The 19,436-nt window shown below is 46.4% G+C and overlaps 1 protein-coding gene across 1 annotated transcript in view; it reads left to right on the top strand.

Moving 5' to 3' along the window:
- Window positions 1-3,997: 3,997 nt before the first annotated feature.
- Window positions 3,998-19,436, top strand: part of DNAH1 (dynein axonemal heavy chain 1) — a 140,775-nt gene continuing 125,336 nt past the window's right edge. Inside the window, exons 1-10 of the mRNA XM_082265290.1 lie at window positions 3,998-4,021; window positions 6,259-6,325; window positions 6,424-6,634; window positions 6,775-6,847; window positions 7,732-7,906; window positions 10,893-11,049; window positions 11,785-11,917; window positions 12,037-12,406; window positions 16,588-16,745; window positions 17,917-18,128. Coding sequence (XP_082121416.1) covers window positions 6,425-6,634; window positions 6,775-6,847; window positions 7,732-7,906; window positions 10,893-11,049; window positions 11,785-11,917; window positions 12,037-12,406; window positions 16,588-16,745; window positions 17,917-18,128 — 1,488 coding nt within the window. The 5' untranslated portion in view covers window positions 3,998-4,021; window positions 6,259-6,325; window position 6,424. The remainder of the gene's footprint in view (window positions 4,022-6,258; window positions 6,326-6,423; window positions 6,635-6,774; window positions 6,848-7,731; window positions 7,907-10,892; window positions 11,050-11,784; window positions 11,918-12,036; window positions 12,407-16,587; window positions 16,746-17,916; window positions 18,129-19,436) is intronic.

Consider the following 19,436-nt stretch of genomic DNA (forward strand, 5'->3'; position numbering starts at 1 on the left):
GCAGCAGCACAAGGTGAAGGGTGGTGCACTGTAATGTAAGGGAGGGTGGGAAACTCGACTTCTGATGGTGGGGTTAGGGTAGGGGATGCTCTGGAAATCTAGTCTTACAGATACAATCGGTCCTTTTGAGGGCAATCATATTGCTGGTGCGGCCCTCAATTAAATTGAGTTTGACACCCCTGCCCTAGAGAATAAAATGGCGATCGTTGCAATTTTTTTTATGTCACATGGTTTTTGTGCAGCGGTTTTTCAAACTCATTTTTTTTTTTTTTCAAATACACAAAAAAAAAAAAAAAAAAACATAATATATACCTTTTTTTTTTATAACATGAAAGATGATGTCACGCCAAGTAAATAGATACCTAACATGTCATGTTTTTTTTTTGTTTTTTTTTTATTATTCTTAACATGTCAATGTTACCCCCTTAATGACCAGGCCATTTTTTTTGCGATACGGCAGTATGTAACTTTAACGGACAATTGCAAAGCTGTACCCAAATAAAGTTGATGTCCTTTTTTCCCCCACAAACAGAGCTTTCTTTTGCTTGTAATTGATCACCTCTGCGATTTTTATTTTTTGCGCTATGAGCAAAAAAAAAAAAAAATGACGGCAGACCCGCTGATTGGCTCCAACATTGTCCTATTAGCGTGTGATCGCCAAATCTCTCCTCTACCCTTTAAAAGCAAAAGATAAAAAAAATAAATAAAATATATATATATATGGATCTTTTGCTTTAAGAAAAATAAAAACTCGTTTACCTGGCCTGAGAACGGAAAGTGACGTCGCTCCGGTCCTCCAAGGGCATAGAGATGAGCGGTGGCCATCTTGCCATTGCTTATCTCTATGTGAAGAAACTGTCGCGCCAGTTAGTTCCCGGAGCCACCGATTGGTAACATTAGGGGAGGAAATCGGCGGCAGAGGGGGGGGGGGGGGGGGGGCGGGGAGGAGGAGCACCACTCCCACCGCTTCTAAAAGTGATCCCATGGCGAATCCGCTGCAGGGATCATCTTTATCGGAAAGCCGAGGGAAAATACTATACCAGGTTATGGCATCTAGCTGCTCCCTGCAGTGATGGTGAACCTTGGCACCCCAGATGTTTTGGAACTACATTTCCCATGATGCTCATCTACACTGCAGAGTGCATGAGCATCATGGGAAATGTAGTTCCAAAACATCTGGGGTGCCAAGGTTCACCATCACTACCCTAGTATTTAACCACTTGCTGACCGCCAGCATTACATATACGGCGGCAGGTCAGGTCTGTCCCACGAAACTTAACTGTGCATTGTTTCATGGGACAGCTAGTGGGGGTGCGTACGCACGGATTTGCCACAGGGGGAGCCAAACACCAGGTCCGGCGGCCGCGGTTGCCGCGATCGCTCCCCATGGAGACAGAATGGCGGTCTGCCGTTATGAACACAGAGATCCTCCTATTTAGGAACACAGGTCTCTGTGTACATGCAGCAAGCCCATCCCCCACACAGTTAGAAAGCACCCCCTAGGGACACATTTAACCCTTTGATCGCCCCTGGTGTTGACTCCTTCCCTGCCAGTGTCATTATTACAGTAACAGTGCATATTTTCAGCACTGATTACTGTAGTAATGTCACCGGTCCCCCCAAAGGTGTCAAAAATGTCAGTTAGGGGTCCGAAATGTCCACCGCAATGTCGCAGTCCCGCTAAAAATCGCAGATCTTCGCCATTACTAGTGAAAATAAATAAAAATAAATGACATAAATCTTTCCCCTAGTTTGTAGACGCGATAACTTTTGCGCAAACCAATCAAAATACGCTTATTGGGATTTTTTTTACCAAAAATATGTAGCAGAAAACAAATTGTCCTAAAATGATGAAAACATTTGATTTTTACATTTCTTTTTTTTTGGCGAATGTTATATACTGCAGCAGAATGTGGAAATATTGTTTTTTTTTTTTTTTTTCAGAATTGTCGCTATTTTTTGTTTATAGTGCAAAAAATAAAAATCGCACAGGTGATCAAATACCACCAAAAGAAAGCTCTGTTTGTGGGAAAAGAAGAACATCAATTTTATTTAGGTACAGCGTCGCACGACCGCGCAATTTTCCATTAAAGTAACGCAGTGCCGAATTGCAAAATATGGCCTGGTCATTAAGGGGGTAAAACCTTCCGGTCCGGAAGTGGTTAATGTCAACATCACGACATATAGTCCCAGTTAGAGGGTCAGCAAATACGGTCCAAATGTTATGAAATACTCCCCCCCCTCCCCCCTCCAGTCTTGCACAGTTGTAGCGGCTCCTCTCCTGGACTGAAACGGCTTCCTCTGATTTCACCGCACACTGTGAGCTTCTCATAATGTGCATTAGAAGCTGCAACAAGTCAGATAGACCCCGCCCCATTTCCTGGCTGGAGGACACCCAGCATCACCTAGACCTTTCCTCTCCAGCTTGACTGGCCCTGGCCTTGCCTCTTTCATTCATTGGATTTCAGTCTCAGCCTGGGGAGCGGGGGAGAGCGGCTCAAGAGCATATGATAGGTAGGTGATCACCAATGGATGGGAAGGTAGTTAACTGTCACTGCCATGACCACCAATACAGGGGAAAGGGGGTATTTGGGGGAGGGTGGAAAGTCACTGCCATGACCACCAATGTGGGATGGGGGGGGGGGGGTGGGGCAGGAGTTAATTTTTACCACCAATGCTGAGGATTATTATTGCTACACTGACATCAATGCTGGGGGTTATTATTGCTACACTGACATCAATGTTGGGGGTTATTATTGTGTCCATTGACACCAATGCTGGGGGTTATTATTGCTACACTGACATCAATGTTGGGGGTTATTATTGTATCCCCTTACACCAATGCTGGGGGTTATTATTGTGTCCCCTGACACCAATGTTGGGGGTTATTATTGTATCCCCTTACACCAATGCTGGGGGTTATTATTGTATCCCCTGACATCAATGTTGGGGGTTATTATTGTGTCCCCTGACACCAATGCTGGGGGTTATTATTGTATCCCCTGACACCAATGCTGGGGGTTATTATTGTGTCCACTGACACCAATGCTGGGGGTTATTATTGTGTCCACTGACACTAATGCTGGGGGTTATTATTGTGTCCACTGACACCAATGCTGGGGGTTATTATTGTGTCCATTGACACCAATGCTGGGGGTTATTATTGTGTCCATTGACACCAATGTTGGGGGTTATTATTGTATCCCCTGACACCAATGTTGGGGGTTATTATTGTGTCCACTGACACCAATGCTGGGGGTTATTATTGTGTCCACTGACACTAATGCTGGGGGTTATTATTGTTTCCACTGACACTAATGCTGGGGGTTATTATTGTTTCCACTGACACCAATGCTGGGGGTTATTATTGTGTCCACTGACACTAATGCTGGGGGTTATTATTGTTTCCACTGACACCAATGTTGGGGGTTATTATTGTTTCCACTGACACTAATGCTGGGGGTTATTAATGTGTCCACTGACACCAATGCTGGGGGTTATTAATGTGTCCACTGACACCAATGCTGGGGGTTATTATTGTGTCCACTGACCACCAATGCTGGGGGTTATTATCACACTCATTGACAACGTTGGGGATTATTGTTTCATTAACTGACTCCAATGTGGGGGGTTTTTGCACCCACTGACTCCAATGTTGGGCGTTATTATTGCACCCACTGACGTCAATGCGGGGAGATTATTATTGCATACACTGACACCAATGTGGGGGTTATTATTGTATCAATATTAATCCCCCTCTGACCCAAAACCTCTGATTAAAATGATACCATTCAACAATAAATTCCCCTTTACACCAGCTGTCGCTGTCTTCTCTGTAATAGCCGCTAGATGGCAGCAGACGAGCAGTAATTGCCTATGCTGGAATGCATTCTACCGTATTGGCCATTGGGGGGAGCCAGTTATACCGTGGCCGTGATTGCGGGGGCGTGTCCGGCTCTTCCCCATGGCAACGTTCAGCGTCCTGTTGCCTGGCAACGTGGAAGGCAGCGGCGCGAGGCAGGTAATGTGACTTGTATCTGTGCGATGATAAAATGTATCAAATCCAAATCATCGGATCCGGCCAGAGGATACAAAGTATAGAGTGTGAGGGGGGAGGGGCCACGGGCTGCATCAGGAGGTCATGCTGGGCCATATAGTTCCCCAGGGGCCACATGCTGTATAATAAGCAGGTCATGCTGGGACCTATAGTTCCTTCAGGGGCCACAGGCTGCATCAGGAGGTCATGCTGGGCCCTATAGTTCCTCCAGGGGCCACAGGCTGTATAAGAAGGAGGTCATGCTGGGACCTATAGTTCCCCAAGGGGCCACATGCTGTATAAGAAGGAAGTCAGGCTGGGCCCTATAGTTCCCCAGGGGCCACATGCTGTATAAGAAGGAAGTCAGGCTGGGCCCTATAGTTCCCCAGGGGCCACATGCTGTATAAGAAGGAGGTCATGCTGGGACCTATAGTTCACAGATAGTGGGAACATAGGATGTTCTGGAGATGCTGGGAACATAGGATGCTTGGGGTCACTCGGAAAATAGGATGCTCTGGAGATACTGGGAATATAGGATGCTCTGGATGGAGATACTGGGAACATAGGATGTTCTGGAGGTACTGGGAATATAGGATGCTCTGGAGATACTGGGAATATAGGATGCTCTGGATGGAGATACTGGGAATATAGGATGCTCTGGAGATACTGGGAATATAGGATGCTCTGGATGGAGATACTGGGAATATAGGATGCTCTGGAGATACTGGGAGCATAGGATGCTCTGGAGATACTGGGAACATAGGATGCTCTGGGGATACTGGGAACATAGGATGCCCTGGAGATAATGGGAATATAGGATGCTTTGGAGACACTGGGAAGTGGGAACATAGGATCCTCTGGAGATGCTGGGAACATAGGATGCTCCTAAGATACTGGGGACATAGGATGCTTGGGGTCACTGGGAACATACTGGGAACATAGGATTCTCTGGAGATACTGGCTGGGAATATAGGATGTTCTGGAGATACTGGGAACATAGGATGTTCTGGAGATACTGGGAACATAGGATGCTCTGGAGAACCTGGGAACATAGGATACCCTGGAGATACTGGGAATATAGGAATCTCTGGAGATACTGGGAACATAGGATGTTCTGGAGATACTGGGAACATAGGATGCTCTGGAGAACCTGGGAACATAGGATACCCTGGAGATACTGGGAATATAGGAATCTCTGGAGATACTGGGAACATAGGATGTTCTGGAGATGCTGGGAACATAGGATGCTCCTAAGATACAGGGGACGTAGGATTCTTGGGGTCACTGGGAACATACTGGGAACATAGGATTCTTTGGAGATACTGGCTGGGAATATAGGATGTTCTGGAGATACTGGGAACATAGGATGCTCTGGAGATATTGGGAACATAGGATGCTCTGGAGATACTGGGAACATAGGATGCTCTGGAGATACTGGCTGGGAATATAGGATGTTCTGGAGATACTGGGAATATAGGATGTTCTGGAGATACTGGGAACATAGGATGTTCTGGAGATACTGGGAACGGAGGATGCACTGGAAATGCTGGAAATATAGGATGCTCTGGAGATACTGGGAACACATGATGGCTGGGGTCACTGGGAAAATAGGATATTCTGAAGACACTGGGAACATAGGATGCTCTGGAGATACTAGGAACATAGGATGCTTGGGAGTCACTGGGAACATAGGATATTCTGTGGATACTGGGAACATAGGATGTTCTGGAGATACTGCGGACTTAGGATCTTCTGGAGATCCTGGGAACATAGGATGCCTGGGAGTCACTGGGAACATAGGATGCTCTGGAGATGCTGGGAACATAGGATGTTCTGGAGATACTGGGAATATTGGATGCTTGGGGTCACTGGGAACATAGGATGCTCCCCTATTGGCAGTCTTGCTAATATCTTCATTGCATTAACATTCTCAGGAGGGGGTTGGCAATGGCAACCTATTACTTCTCTCACTACAGGTTTATCTTTAAAGCTGACCACACACATGGGGATGAGTATGGTGATGAGTATGGTGATGAGTATGGTGATGAGTATGGTGATGAGTATGGTGATGAGTATGGTGATAAGTATGGTGAGCTAAGAGAGGAGTGTTCAGAGATTAAACAACTAGATTATAACTTGTATGGATCCTCTATGATCTGTTGGGAGGGGTCTGCCTGTTCCGGATCACCATTGTACCCAATGTGTTCAATCTCTCCTTCCAGGCTCTGTTTGCGGTAGGAAATACTGCTTGTCTGGCATTCTATAAAGGTCATGAAGGCGTCCTTATAAGTAAGTGCTAAATGCCTGGCCTGAACGCCTGTGTGTACCTGGCTGCATACTGCATACTGTCCAGATTTCATTCATTGTCTCCCTTCTCCTCTCTATAGAATGATGATGGAACACAGTAAGAGAGAAATCGTACCTCATCCCGGACGATCCCCCAACCACACACCTTCCAGAGTGTCACCTCGTCTCCCGTCACTTGTTCCAGATGGTGGGGCTACAAGAGTGGGGTCTCCCTCCAGAAAATACCCTGTTATGAAACAAAGGGGCTTTTATTCTGATATCCTGACCTACAGGGCTTCAACGCTGGTCAAAGTGAGTCCCCGCTGTATTTCATGTCTATAGCCATCACATCATCATGGAACCATCCTCATGTATATAGAGAGTGTTCGCTCCTGTATTGTCCCAGACTAGGGACCAATCAGAAGTGACAACGCCTTCTTTTTTTTTTTAAGGATATTAATGCAGGACCCAACGTCCAACCTAACCTCCTGAGACAGGCTGATCAGGACCCCAACACCCCAAAAGGTAAAGGCACCCCCCATGCAGGCAGGTTTGATGTATCTGACAAAATGTATAATAATAATAGTGTGTGACTGTGGGGGAGGGGACATTAGAGTGTAAGATCCTCTGGTACAGAGACTGATGTGACTGTGGGGGAGGGGACATTAGAGTGTAAGCTCCTCTGGTACAGAGACTGATGTGACTGTGGGGGAGGGGACATTAGAGTGTAAGCTCCTCTGCTGCAGAGACTGATGTGACTGTGGGGGAGAGGACATTAGAGTGTAAGCTCCTCTGCTGCAGAGACTGATGTGACTGTGGGGGAGGGGACATTAGAGTGTAAGCTCCTCTGGTACAGAGACTGATGTGACTGTGGGGGGACATTAGAGTGTAAGCTCCTCTGGTACAGAGACTGATGTGACTGGCTCAGTGATCTCTGTACAGCACTGCGGTATATGTCAGAGCTATATAAATGTATAATAATAATAGTGTGTGACTGTGGGGTGACATTAGAGTGTAAGCTCCTCTGGTACAGAGACTGATGTGAGTGTGGGGGGGGAGGGACATTAGAGTGTAAGCTCCTCTGGTACAGAGACTGATGTGACTGTGGGGGGACATTAGAGTGTAAGCTCCTCTGGTACAGAGACTGATGTGACTGTGGGGGGACATTAGAGTGTAAGCTCCTCTGGTGCAGAGACTGATGTGACTGGCTCAGTGATCTCTATACAGCACTGCGGTATATGTCAGAGCTATATAAATGTATAATAATAATAGTGTGTGACTGTGGGGGGGGGGCATTAGAGTGTTAGCTCCTCTGGTACAGACTGATGTGATTGGCTCAGTGTCCTCTGTACAGCGCTGCGGTATATGTCAGAGTTATGTAACCATATAGTAACCTGTATCTCTTTTAGTGAACAGTTTTGAGACTCCAGCAAACCTCCAGTCCCTCCTCGATAAGCAGCTCTACGGTCCCACCACAGAAGTGCTGATAAAATCTGACTTCTCAAAGAGAGGTTATGAGCCCAAAGTGCAGGTCCAGTATGAGGTGGCCCCTGGGCAATGCCCCCGCAAGATTGAACTGGAGAGGTGAGACGTATGGCTGTGTTCAGTGAATGGTGCACAGAGATAAAGTGAAGTAACACAGAGCAACCAATCTGAATCTGTACTGAAGCCAGAATGTACTTTGATTGGTCGCTGTATGTTCAGTTTTTTACACTTGGGGGTTGATTTATAAAGACTTTGCATAGCCATTTACCCAGTGCATGTACATTCATTCTGTGTGAATGGGGTACAAAAAAAAAAACAAATGTAAATAGGATATATCCTGTGCTGAGTGTAAAAATCATTGATTTAAAATGGAAAATACCGCATTTGGCCACTAGATGGAGCAAAGTATCAAAGGGATTTCCTGAGATACTAAGCTCCATCCACTGGCCAAATCATTGATTTTACATTTTAACACCACAGGATATAGCCGGGGTCTCCAAACTTCCAAAATAAAGAGCCAATTGATAGCCCTTCAGCCTTTAGAGGGGCCGGATTGTGGCCAGTGGGAGTGGATTTTTTTTGGGCATCAACTGGGAGTAAACATCGCTGCATTTGGTAGTGGGAGGAATAGTGCCCCATCATTGGTGTCAGTGGGAGGAATAGTACCCCATCATTGGTATCAGTTGGAGGAATAGTGCCCCATCATTGGTATCAGTTGGAGGAATAGTACCCCATCACTGGTATTACTGAGAGGAATAGTGCCCCATTTTTGGTATCATTGGAAGGAGTAGTGGCCCCATCACTGATGTCATGGGGAGGAATAGTGCCCCATCACTGGTGTCATTGGGAGGAACAATGCCCCATCATTGGTGTGGTTGGGAGGAATAGTGCCCCATCATTGGTGTCAGTGGAGGAATAGTGCCCCATCATTGGTGTCAGTTGGAGGAATAGTGCCCCATCATTGGTGTCAGTGGGAGGAATAGTGTCCCATCATTGGTGTCAGTGGGAGGAATAGTGCCCCATCATTGGTGTCTTTGGTAGGAATAGCGCCCCATCATTGGTATCAATTGGAGGAATAGTGCCCCATTATTGGTATCATTGGGACTAATAGTGCCCCATCATTGGTGTCAGTGGGATGAATAGTGCCCCATCATTGGTGTCAGTGGGAGGAATAGTGCCCCATCATTGGTGTCAGGGGGAGGAATAGTGCCCCATCATTGGTGTCAGGGGGAGGAATAGTGTCCCATCATTGGTATCAGTGGGAGGAATAGTGCCCCATCATTGGTGTCAGTGAGAGGAATAGTGCCCCATCATTGGTGTCAGTGGGAGGAATAGTACCCCATCATTGGTGTCAGTGGGAGGAATAGTGCCCCACCATTGGTATCAGTGGGAGGAATAGTGCCCCATCATTGGTGTCAGTGGGAGGAATAGTGCCCCATCATTGGTGTCAGTGGGAGGAATAGTACCCCATCATTGGTATCAGTGGGAGGAATAGTGCCCCACCATTGGTATCAGTGGGAGGAATAGTGCCCCATCATTGGTGTCAGTGGGAGGAATAGTACCCCATCATTGGTGTCAGTGGGAGGAATAGTGCCCCACCATTGGTATCAGTGGGAGGAATAGTGCCCCATCATTGGTGTCAGTGAGAGGAATAGTGCCCCATCATTGGTGTCAGTGGGAGGAATAGTACCCCATCATTGGTGTCAGTGGGAGGAATAGTGCCCCACCATTGGTATCAGTGGGAGGAATAGTGCCCCATCATTGGTGTCAGTGGGAGGAATAGTACCCCATCATTGGTGTCAGTGGGAGGAATAGTGCCCCACCATTGGTATCAGTGGGAGGAATAGTGCCCCATCATTGGTGTCAGTGGGAGGAATAGTGCCCCATCATTGGTGTCAGTGGGAGGAATAGTGCCCCATCATAGGTGTCAGTGGGAGGAATAGTGCCCCATCATTGGTGTCAGTGGGAGGAATAGTGCCCCATCATTGGTGTCAGTGGGAGGAATAGTGCCCCATCATAGGTGTCAGTGGGAGGAATAGTGCCCCATCATTGGTGTCTTTGGTAGGAATAGTGCCCCATCATTTGTATCAGTGGGAGGAATAGTGCCCCATCATTGGTATCAGTGGGAGGAATAGTACCCCATCATTTGTATCAGTGGGAGGAATAGTGCCCCATCATTGGTGTCAGTGGGAGGCATAGTGTCCCATCATTGGTATCAGTGGGAGGTATAGTGCCCCATCATTGGTGTCAGGGGGAGGAATAGTGCCCCATCATTGGTATCAGTGGGAGGAATAGCGCCCCAAGGGCCAGATAAAGGAAAGCAAAGGGTCTCAGTTTGCAGACCATTGGGATAAACCCTTTACATTTGTTTTTTGCCCCATTCGTGTTTTCACTGGGCGAATGGCTATGTAAAGTTTTTATAAATTAACCCCTTAGGGCTGTACTTCACTTGCTGCTTTTTTAAGTTTCTTTAATCAATGTTTGACCTATGGGAATACGACAGCAACTAGAAAGTGTTGGATGAAGTTCATCCTTCCAGCTAAATACAATGTGGATGTGTCAATACAAAAGGAACCCAAAGCCTTACAGTTGGGTTCCCCTAAAAAGAAGCCACAGCAGGAGTAGGAAAGCCTGTCTCCAGCCAGCATGCTGCATAGATGGACGCTGGCTGTGTTGAAGCAGTGGACTGTCTGCAGTAGTCTAATACTCCCCCTGCTGGACCTATACAGTAGCTTTCCAGTTCCTGCTGATTGGAGAGCTCTAGCTCTGACTTAGCAGGGAGCACATGAGATCTCTACAGGGAGACCACTGCTTCCATGCACAGACAAAGGATCCTTTTCCTTGATCCTCTGGAGCATGCTGGCAGGAACAGGCTTTTCTGTTCAGGCTGTGGCTGCTTTAGAAAGAAAAGGAACTGTAAGACTTGGCACGCCTGTTGTTTATATGCACCCGGAATGTACTTACCTGATTGAAAGTTCAGCCGGAAATGTTTCTGTAGAAATGATGCAGTTTAATTAATAAGTAATAAAGGTGAACTTACAAAAAAGCAGAATCTCTTCTAAAGTAAGAATTTGCTCCCCACCAGGAGGAGACGGGAATTCCTGAACCTGGATATAACACAGCTGCTCTCCGATGAGGGAATCGACTCCAATCTGCTAATGCCAAGACACACAGACCCCGGATACCTATCCTCCTCGGGGCAGAACTACCGACATCTTCTTCCTACTTACCTACCCCTGGAGGTAACAATGAGCAGAGCCTTCACGGGGGGGGGGGGGGGGGTTCCTATTAACCATGTACAGTTCCTGGGTCTGTACACCTGCTGTGCCCATTATGAGGGGTTCCCACCATCCCTGTGCTGAGTTCCCGGGTCTGTACACCTGCTGTGCCCGTTATGAGGGGTTCCCACCATCACTGTCTTCAGCTCTTGGCTCTACACACCTGCCATACCCATTATGAGGGGTTCCCACCATCCCTGTGCTGAGTTCCGGGTCTGTACCCCTGCTGTGCCCATTATGAGGGGTTCCCACCATCCCTGTGCTGAGTTCCCGGGTCTGTACACCTGCTGTGCCCATTATGAGGGGTTCCCTCCATCCCTGTGCTGAGTTACTGAATCTGTACCCCTGCAGTGCCCATTATGAGGGGTTCCCACCATCCCTGTGCTGAGTTCCCGGGTCTGTACACCTGCTGTGCCCATTATGAGGGGTTCCCACCATCCCTGTGCTGAGTTACTGAATCTGTACCCCCGCTGTGCCCATTATAAGAGGTTCCAACCATCCCCGAGATCTCAATGTTGGAGCATCGAACACATGTAACGCTCCAGGGACAGCACACCAGGTTCCACCTATTTATGAAATTATTTTTTTGGGCGGACTGGACCCTTTAAAAAAAAAAAAATAATTAGAGTTGATTTAAAAAAGCCCCCCCCCCCCCCCCCGAGTCCTCCATTTCTGCTGAAATTACATTTCTTCTGAAAGGTCTTTGATGATGAAGAGTTTGACATTCGGACGTGCTCTGATTGGCTAAGCCTGGGATATGAGGACGGATCTGATGTACGTAAACCTGTGCCGGGCCGGGCGCTGCTTCCTACAGATGACATTCTGGGACACGGTGAGCCGATTTAAGTCCGCCATGTGCGGGCCGCTCCTCCTACCCTCAGTTTGGGTTTCGTTGTTCCTCTCTGGAGAAGTGTATTGTCTATATTGTACCAACCTTTCCTTCTCCTCTAGAGGACCCAAGGAGCCCCCAGCTGGTGTACAGATGGTGCAATGTCGGAGTTCTGGATTACGATGAAGAGAAGAAGCTTTTCTTGGTTCAGAGGTCCACAGACACCCAACTCCAGACGCCAACCAAGATGGCTGCTCCCTCCTGCCAGTACTGGGTACCAAGACTCCGGCTGCTGTTTTGCGCGGAGAACCCGAGGGTGCTTGCGCAGAGGATTGTTGCAGCTGACAGGCTGCGGAAGAAGACGGAGGCCCTGCTCTTGTATAACCTGTATTTAGACTGCATGCCAGGAAACGGACAGAAAATTACGGTGGACAGCCTGGGCAGGATGAAGCAACGACTGCTGAGCACGGCACGCTTGAAACAGGAGGATGAGTATGACACCCAACTTTGTATTTGTTTCTTCATGTTTGGTGTCCTATATGAAGGAATTATGAACAATTTTGTTGTCCTTCATTTGCACAGCCTTAAGGTGATGGAGCATCTGTACTAATTGTACCACTCCTGCCTGGCATTGATTGGTCCTCTAGACTCCCTGAGGTGCAATGAGAACAGGTTTCTCCCCTGTGAACCATAATTGTGGCTGGGCCTGGCCTAACCAGCACCACCAGTCGTCTATCTCATACGGTTTTCAGGATGGGAGACCCCCAGCTTGGTGTAATCAGCACCACCAGACATCTATCTCATATCTTCCTCAGGATTGGGGGCCCCCCAACCTAGCCTAACCAGCACTGCAAGTAGTCTATCCCATGCCTTCCTCAGACTTGGAGACCCCCAGTCTGGTCTAACCAGCACCACCAGTAGTCTGTCCCTTACTTTCCTTAGGCTTGGAGGCCCCCAGCCTGGCCTAAACAGCACCACCAGTAGTCTATCCCATACTTTCCTCAGGGTGGGAGGCCCCCAGTCTGGTCTAACCAGCACCACCAGTAGACTATCCCATACCTTCCTCAGGATGGGAGGCCCCCCAGCCTGGCCTAACCAACACCACCAGTAGTCTAACCCATACCTTCCTCAGGATGAGAGGCCCCCCAGTCTGTCCTAACCAGCACCACCACTAGTCTATCCCACACCTTCATCGGGATGAGTGGCCCCCCAGCCTGGTCTAACCAGCACCACCAGTAGTCTGTTTCATATCTTCCTCAGCATGAGAGGCCTCCCAGCCTGGCCTAACCAACACAACTAGTATGCTATGTCATACCTTCCTTAGGATGGGAGGCCTACCATCCTAGCCTAACCAGCACCACCAGTAGTCTATCCCATACCTTCCTTGGGATGGGAGGCCCCCAGCCTGGCCTAACCAGCATCACCAGTAGTCCATCCCATACCTTTCTCAGGCTTGGAGGCCCTTGAGTCTGCCTTAACCAGCACCATCAGTAGTCTATCTCACACCTTCCTCAGGCATGAAGGCTCTCAGTCTGGTCTAACCAGCACTACCAGTAGTCTATCTCATACCTTTCTCAGGATTGGAGACCCCCAGCCTGGTTTAACCACCACCAGTAGTCCATCCGATACCTTCCTCAGGATGGGAGACCCCCAGCCTAGCCTAACCAGCACCACTGGTAGTCTATCCCATACCTTTCTCAGACTTGTAGACCCCCCAGCCTGGTCTAACCAGCACCACCAGTAATCTATCCCATTCCTTGCTCAGGATGGGAGGTCCCCCAGCCTGGCCTAACCAGCACCACCAGTAGTCTATCCCATACTGTACCTTCCTCAGGATGGGAGGTCCCCCAGGCTGGCCTAACCAGCACCACCAGTAGCCTGTCCCATGCCTTCCTCATGCCTTACAGCAGTAGACAACGACAGCACCCCTTTCAGCACATGTTTGGTTTCCAGAAGATTTTCTAAGAGGTTAGGAGAAAGAAGGGTCTACACAACAAATGGCTTCCAACCCTTTACTTAAACACGGTTGGTCATATATTTACAGGCTTCATCCATCCCATATGGTGATGGGACAGTCCTTTACTACAAACTGATAGAGAACAGAGATGAGCCGAGCCAAGGAGGAGCTCATACGTCATAAGGGTTTGCCAGAGTCCTACATTCTATACAAGTCCTACATCCCAAATGAGTCCTACATCCCATACCATAAATGGATGTCAATAGCGCCATAGCCCTGCATCTCTCAAAGGGGTAATCTCTGGAGACCTATATTCTAGAACTTCCCCTTGGGGTGGAAGCAAGGCGAGAGAGGTGCAGGACTATGGGATTAATAGTCCTGCACTTCTTTTTCCTCCCCCCCAGACACAACTTTATTAAAGTAAAGGTTGAGTGGACAATCAAAATATCCACTAGCCAACATGTTTCAGGGGTCCAAGAGCACAGCTTTTGCCAGAGATTGAGATTTAACACAATATATATGAACTAGAAGTTTATTGAACCTTTAATAGTATTATTCCAATGTGATTATCTGCACAGGTCTTGTCAGCAGCTGGTTTTTGCAGCCAATGACCAAAAGACCAATGGTAGTCAGACTATTTTATACAGAGCCCTCTACCCAAGATGCCCCACATCTGCCAGGGGAAAGGCTGACAGTTCCTTACTATCTACACTCACCACTCTGGGGACCTCTATTGGCTACTTAGGCACTTACACCGCCTACTTTGACTACATGGTTCCCAACTCTAATTAAGGAGACATCTAGTGTCCAATTTAGGGAGCTACACCAAAGTGCCTACTTTGTATACATGGTTCCCAACCCTAACTAAAGAGACATCTAGTCTCCAATTTAGGGAACTACACCAAACTGCCTGCTTTCACTACATGGTTCTCAGCCCTATCTATGGAGACATCTAGTGTCCAATTTAGGGAACTACACCAAACTGTCTATTTGTCTGCATGTTTCCCCATCCCTAACTATGGAGACATCTAGTATCTAATTTAGGGAATTACACCAAACTGCCTACTTTGTATACATGGAAAACAAATAGTGCAGCGCTATCATGAAAAATGAATATAAAAATTTAATTTAAAAACTTGTGATCATAAATTGTACACAAAAGTGATAAATCACAAATAAATTGGTGCAACACTGAAATGATAAAGTGTAACCATAAGTGCATAAATTAACAGTCATCCGACGTGCATATAAAGTGAACAAAAGTCCAAAGAAAAACTTCCAGAATGAATATGCAGGTCCCAGAATGGATAGTAGGTGGAGAGGAAGCTGAAATCCCAAGGAGATGTTACAGCTGGAATACAACCGTGACAAATGTGTAATTAGGCTGCTTACCAGAAGCTACAGCCCCCAAATCAATGGTCAGGCCACACACGCTGAGATGTATTGTCTGTAAACTCCTTCCTATAGAACCCTGGGTGGGGAGTCTGTCTCCTCCAGATCCAGTATATCACAGATCCAAGCACATATACATCAGATATATGGGGAAGAGACAAGGAGACCCATAGCGTTATCCAGTTTTGTGTAAGCAATAAAATTTATTCTAAGTTGCACTTACATTTAGAAGATAAAAAGAATCGCATCAATGAATCATATAAAATCTTCGGCATCCCACGTGTAGTATACAAGCCAGGCGTCTAGGGGGCGTGGTGGTTGAGTGTCAGGTACCGCCCGACCGGTTTCGTCATACGTGACGTCGTCCGGGGCGTGTTTTCCACGGTTTTTTGATTTATATAGATCAAGTGTATCAGCTGCTTCACATTATCAACCTTTTCACCATTTACTTAGCGCAGGATCTTCCTGGTTTTTTATGTACTTTGTATACATGGTTCCCAACCCTAAATATAGAGACATCTAGTATCCAATTTGGGGAACTACACCAAACTGCCTCCTTTAACTACATGGTTTTCAACCCTAACTATGGAGCCGTCTAAAGTCCAATTTAGGGAGCTACACCAAACTGTCTACGTTGTATACATGGTTACCAACCCTAACTATGGAGACATCTAGTGTCCAATTTAGGGAACTACACAAAACTGCCTACTTTGTCTACATGGTTACCAACCCTAACTATGGAGACATCTAGTGACCAATTTAGGGAACAACACAAAACTGCCTACTTTGTCTACATGGTTACCAGCCCTAACTATGAGGACATCTAGTGACCAATTTGGGGAACTACACCAGGCACTTCTCTGCCCATACTCACTACCCTTAACTTGTACTGCTGTGAACAATTTGAAATTGCTGGTTGCCTCTGCCTGTTTTTGGCTTCAGTACTTTCTTGTAGCTGACCCAGAACAAGCAGGTAACCAAAGTTGGAACCTCAATATATAGACTTGTAGGAGGTCAGTCACTCAGAAAATACTCTAGGAAGATACTGTATATACATATTTATCCTAAACTGTCATGCCATTTGCGGCAGATAGAGCTAGGAGGAATCTCTGGCCTCTCCTATCAGGTTGTCTGTTTGTGAGATCTCCCAGCCAGCATCCTTCTCCAACATGGTGTCCATGACATCCTAATGTAACCTAAATATCAGTTATAGGAAGACTGGTCTTGTGAAAGGAAGCAGTGTGAAAAAAATAATAGCTTGTAGGAACCAATCAGCATGATCTTTTCTTCTCACTGTTCTAAGCTTGTTGTTTTGTTCGGTCAGTCTTTGCCATCAGCTGGAACTCCTGGAAGGGGAGGTCAGATTGGACTATGAACGCACCATGAACAAACTCATCTTCGACCAACTCGTCTCTTCGAAGCCTCAGAAATTCTCCTACGTTGCCCTTCCGGAGAAGGTGCAGGAAAAGGTTCCTGAGAAAGGTACAGGTGTCAGATCTCCCCTCTTCTGTCAGTGAGTGGCATCTATCTGCATAGAGTGTGTATGCCGTCCCCGTGTTTGTGTTGGGTTCCCCAGGTAGGTTTGATTTCCCAAACCCAAAAATATTCCATTAGCTTTCAGCAGCAAAACTCTGCGTGGTACATTTGAAGGCCTTTGTAATTTTGTTTATCTGGTGTTTTGATCCAGACACCCCTACCAGACAGCATAGCTAAGCCAGTGACCACATTTTCCTCTACCGAAGTTAAAGCTGAATCTCTAGTGTGCAAACGTCTACATGCTTGTGGTGCTGTGGTTGTGGTGTGTTGTGGTGCTCAATGTCTCCATAGTTAGGGTTGGTAACCATGTATACAACGTAGACAATTTGGTGTAGTTCCCTAAATTGGACACTAGATGTCTCCATAGTTAGGGTTGGTAACCATGTAGACAAAGTAGGCATTGGATTTTTAGCTCCTTGGTTGGTAGAGATGCCTGGAATTTGAAGTGTAGTTCCCTAAATTGGACACTAGATGTCTCCATAGTTAGGGTTGGTAACCATGTAGACAAAGTAGGCAGTTGGATTTTTAGCTCTCTCAAAAATTCTTTCAAATTCTACTCAGCAGTACAAGTTAAGGGTAGTGAGTATGGCCAGAGAGGTGCCTGGTGTAGTTCCCTAATTTGGTCACTAGATGTCTCCATAGTTAGGGTTGGTAACCATGTAGACAAAGTAGGCAGTTTTGTGTTGTTCCCTAAATTGGACACTAGATGTCTCCATAGTTAGGGTTGGTAACATGTATACAACGTAGACAGTTTGGTGTAGTTCCCTAAATTGGACACTAGATGTCTCCATAGTTAGGGTTGGTAACTTGTATACAACGTAGACAGTTTGGTGTAGTTCCCTAAATTGGACACTAGATGTTTCCATAGTTAGGGTTGGTAACCATGTATACAACGTAGACAGTTTGGTGTAGTTCCCTAAATTAGACACTAGATGTCTCCATAGTTAGGGTTGGTAACCATGTAGACAAAGTAGGCAGTTGGATTTTTAGCTCCTTGGTTGGTAGAGATGCCAGGAATTTGAACTGCGGATTATTTTGGCGCTATTATCAATGTCCATGAAGAGATCTGAGCTCTGACTTTTCCTCCAGCAAATCTCTCCTCTCCCCATCTCTGCAGGTCTTGTCTGGATCCCGGATTACGCTTACACCAAGAATCGGAAAGCTTTTACCTTCACCACCCTCCTGACCAGGTCCGAGGTTATCACTTCTCTTTGCAAGGTTCGGGCCGAATGTAACAGAGTCTCCACCATGTCCCTCTTCCACTTCACCCTGACCAAGTGCGTGCGGCTGGAGGAATTTGAGCAGACGCAGTCACAGACCTTCTCCCAGGTAAGTTCTGAAAGCTTTGAAGGCAGACTAGGCAGCTGCCAAGGCCAGAATGTTACATTGTATTTGTTTTAATTGTTTAATTCATTATTTTCATTTTATATTCTAGAACACTACTAAATGGGAGGAAGTGCACATCTTTGTGTGCGTTTCTGCCTGCTGAGAAATTGGAAGTGTGTGTCAGAATCTTTGGCAAATGTGGCCCAAATACCTTTAGTGGTCTGCTTTTAAAAAATGTCCTGTGTGAGTGTACAGCATTCATACAAGGTTTGCATATAATCGCCATTTTTTGACTAATATGTGTATTTTCTATAATTGTCATCGCCATCTAGTGGCGATTATGCTGTATTCTCTTTCAATATCTCAATCTGAAAAATACTGGATTATGGCCAATAGATGGAGCTACTAATCAATAGGCAAATTAGACACATTATGGGGATTATTTGCCACAGCTGTGTGAATGTTCAGGCATTTTATAGCAATTTTTAAAATAAACATCCAAATAGACCCCTTCAAGTTTATCTAAAGCCAGTTGTTTAAAGTTTTGATGGAATGTAGAAGACTCTTTTTCATGATTTTATTGTTGTCTGTGTTGCGCTTACAGGGGAGAACCCTGTCACTGAGACCGGAAAGTGATGGGACAATCTAAAATTTTGAGTTGTCACAAGAACAGGAATAGAGGAAAATTCCTATGGGGACACCCACTCTGGTGACAGCTGTCTAAGTTGGGGAGTTTATTTGGTGTATAGATATTTTTCTATTTTCTGTTTTATCTACAGGACAGGACGTGAATGGAAATCTCTCAAATAGGACACAGAGGGCCAAAACAAAATTGACAGGGGTTTTAGCCATTTCCTATACCATCCAAAATGGAAGGACGTGTAGAATGACCAGGCGCTGCTGATATCTCCCTATGGAAAATGGCTTCAGGTCGCATTTCCTCCCCTCCATAGTTTAGATAAGGGAGTGGTGATGTGATGATGTAGAGCAGTGATGGCAAACCTTGGCACCCCAGATGTTTTGGAACTACATTTCCCATGGTACTCATGCACTCTGCAGTGTAGTTGAGCATCATGTGAAATGTAGTTCCAAAACATCTGGGGGTGCCAAGGTTCGCCATCACTGATGTAGAGCATAAAGCAGAGCAAAGAAAGGGTTGGAACATCTATGGGGTTTGTGTTGCTCTTTGATTTCCTCCTCTCAGTGTGTCTCTCTGATGTGGTTTCAGACAGCAATAAACCCAGCTCCTCCCAAAACAAATAGAATATTTTTGGCCTATTGTACATTTTGTATTACACTTTTAAGAATGTA

Source organism: Pelophylax lessonae (assembly GCF_965119305.1).
Source record: "Pelophylax lessonae genome assembly, chromosome: 8".
Taxonomy (NCBI): domain Eukaryota; kingdom Metazoa; phylum Chordata; class Amphibia; order Anura; family Ranidae; genus Pelophylax; species Pelophylax lessonae.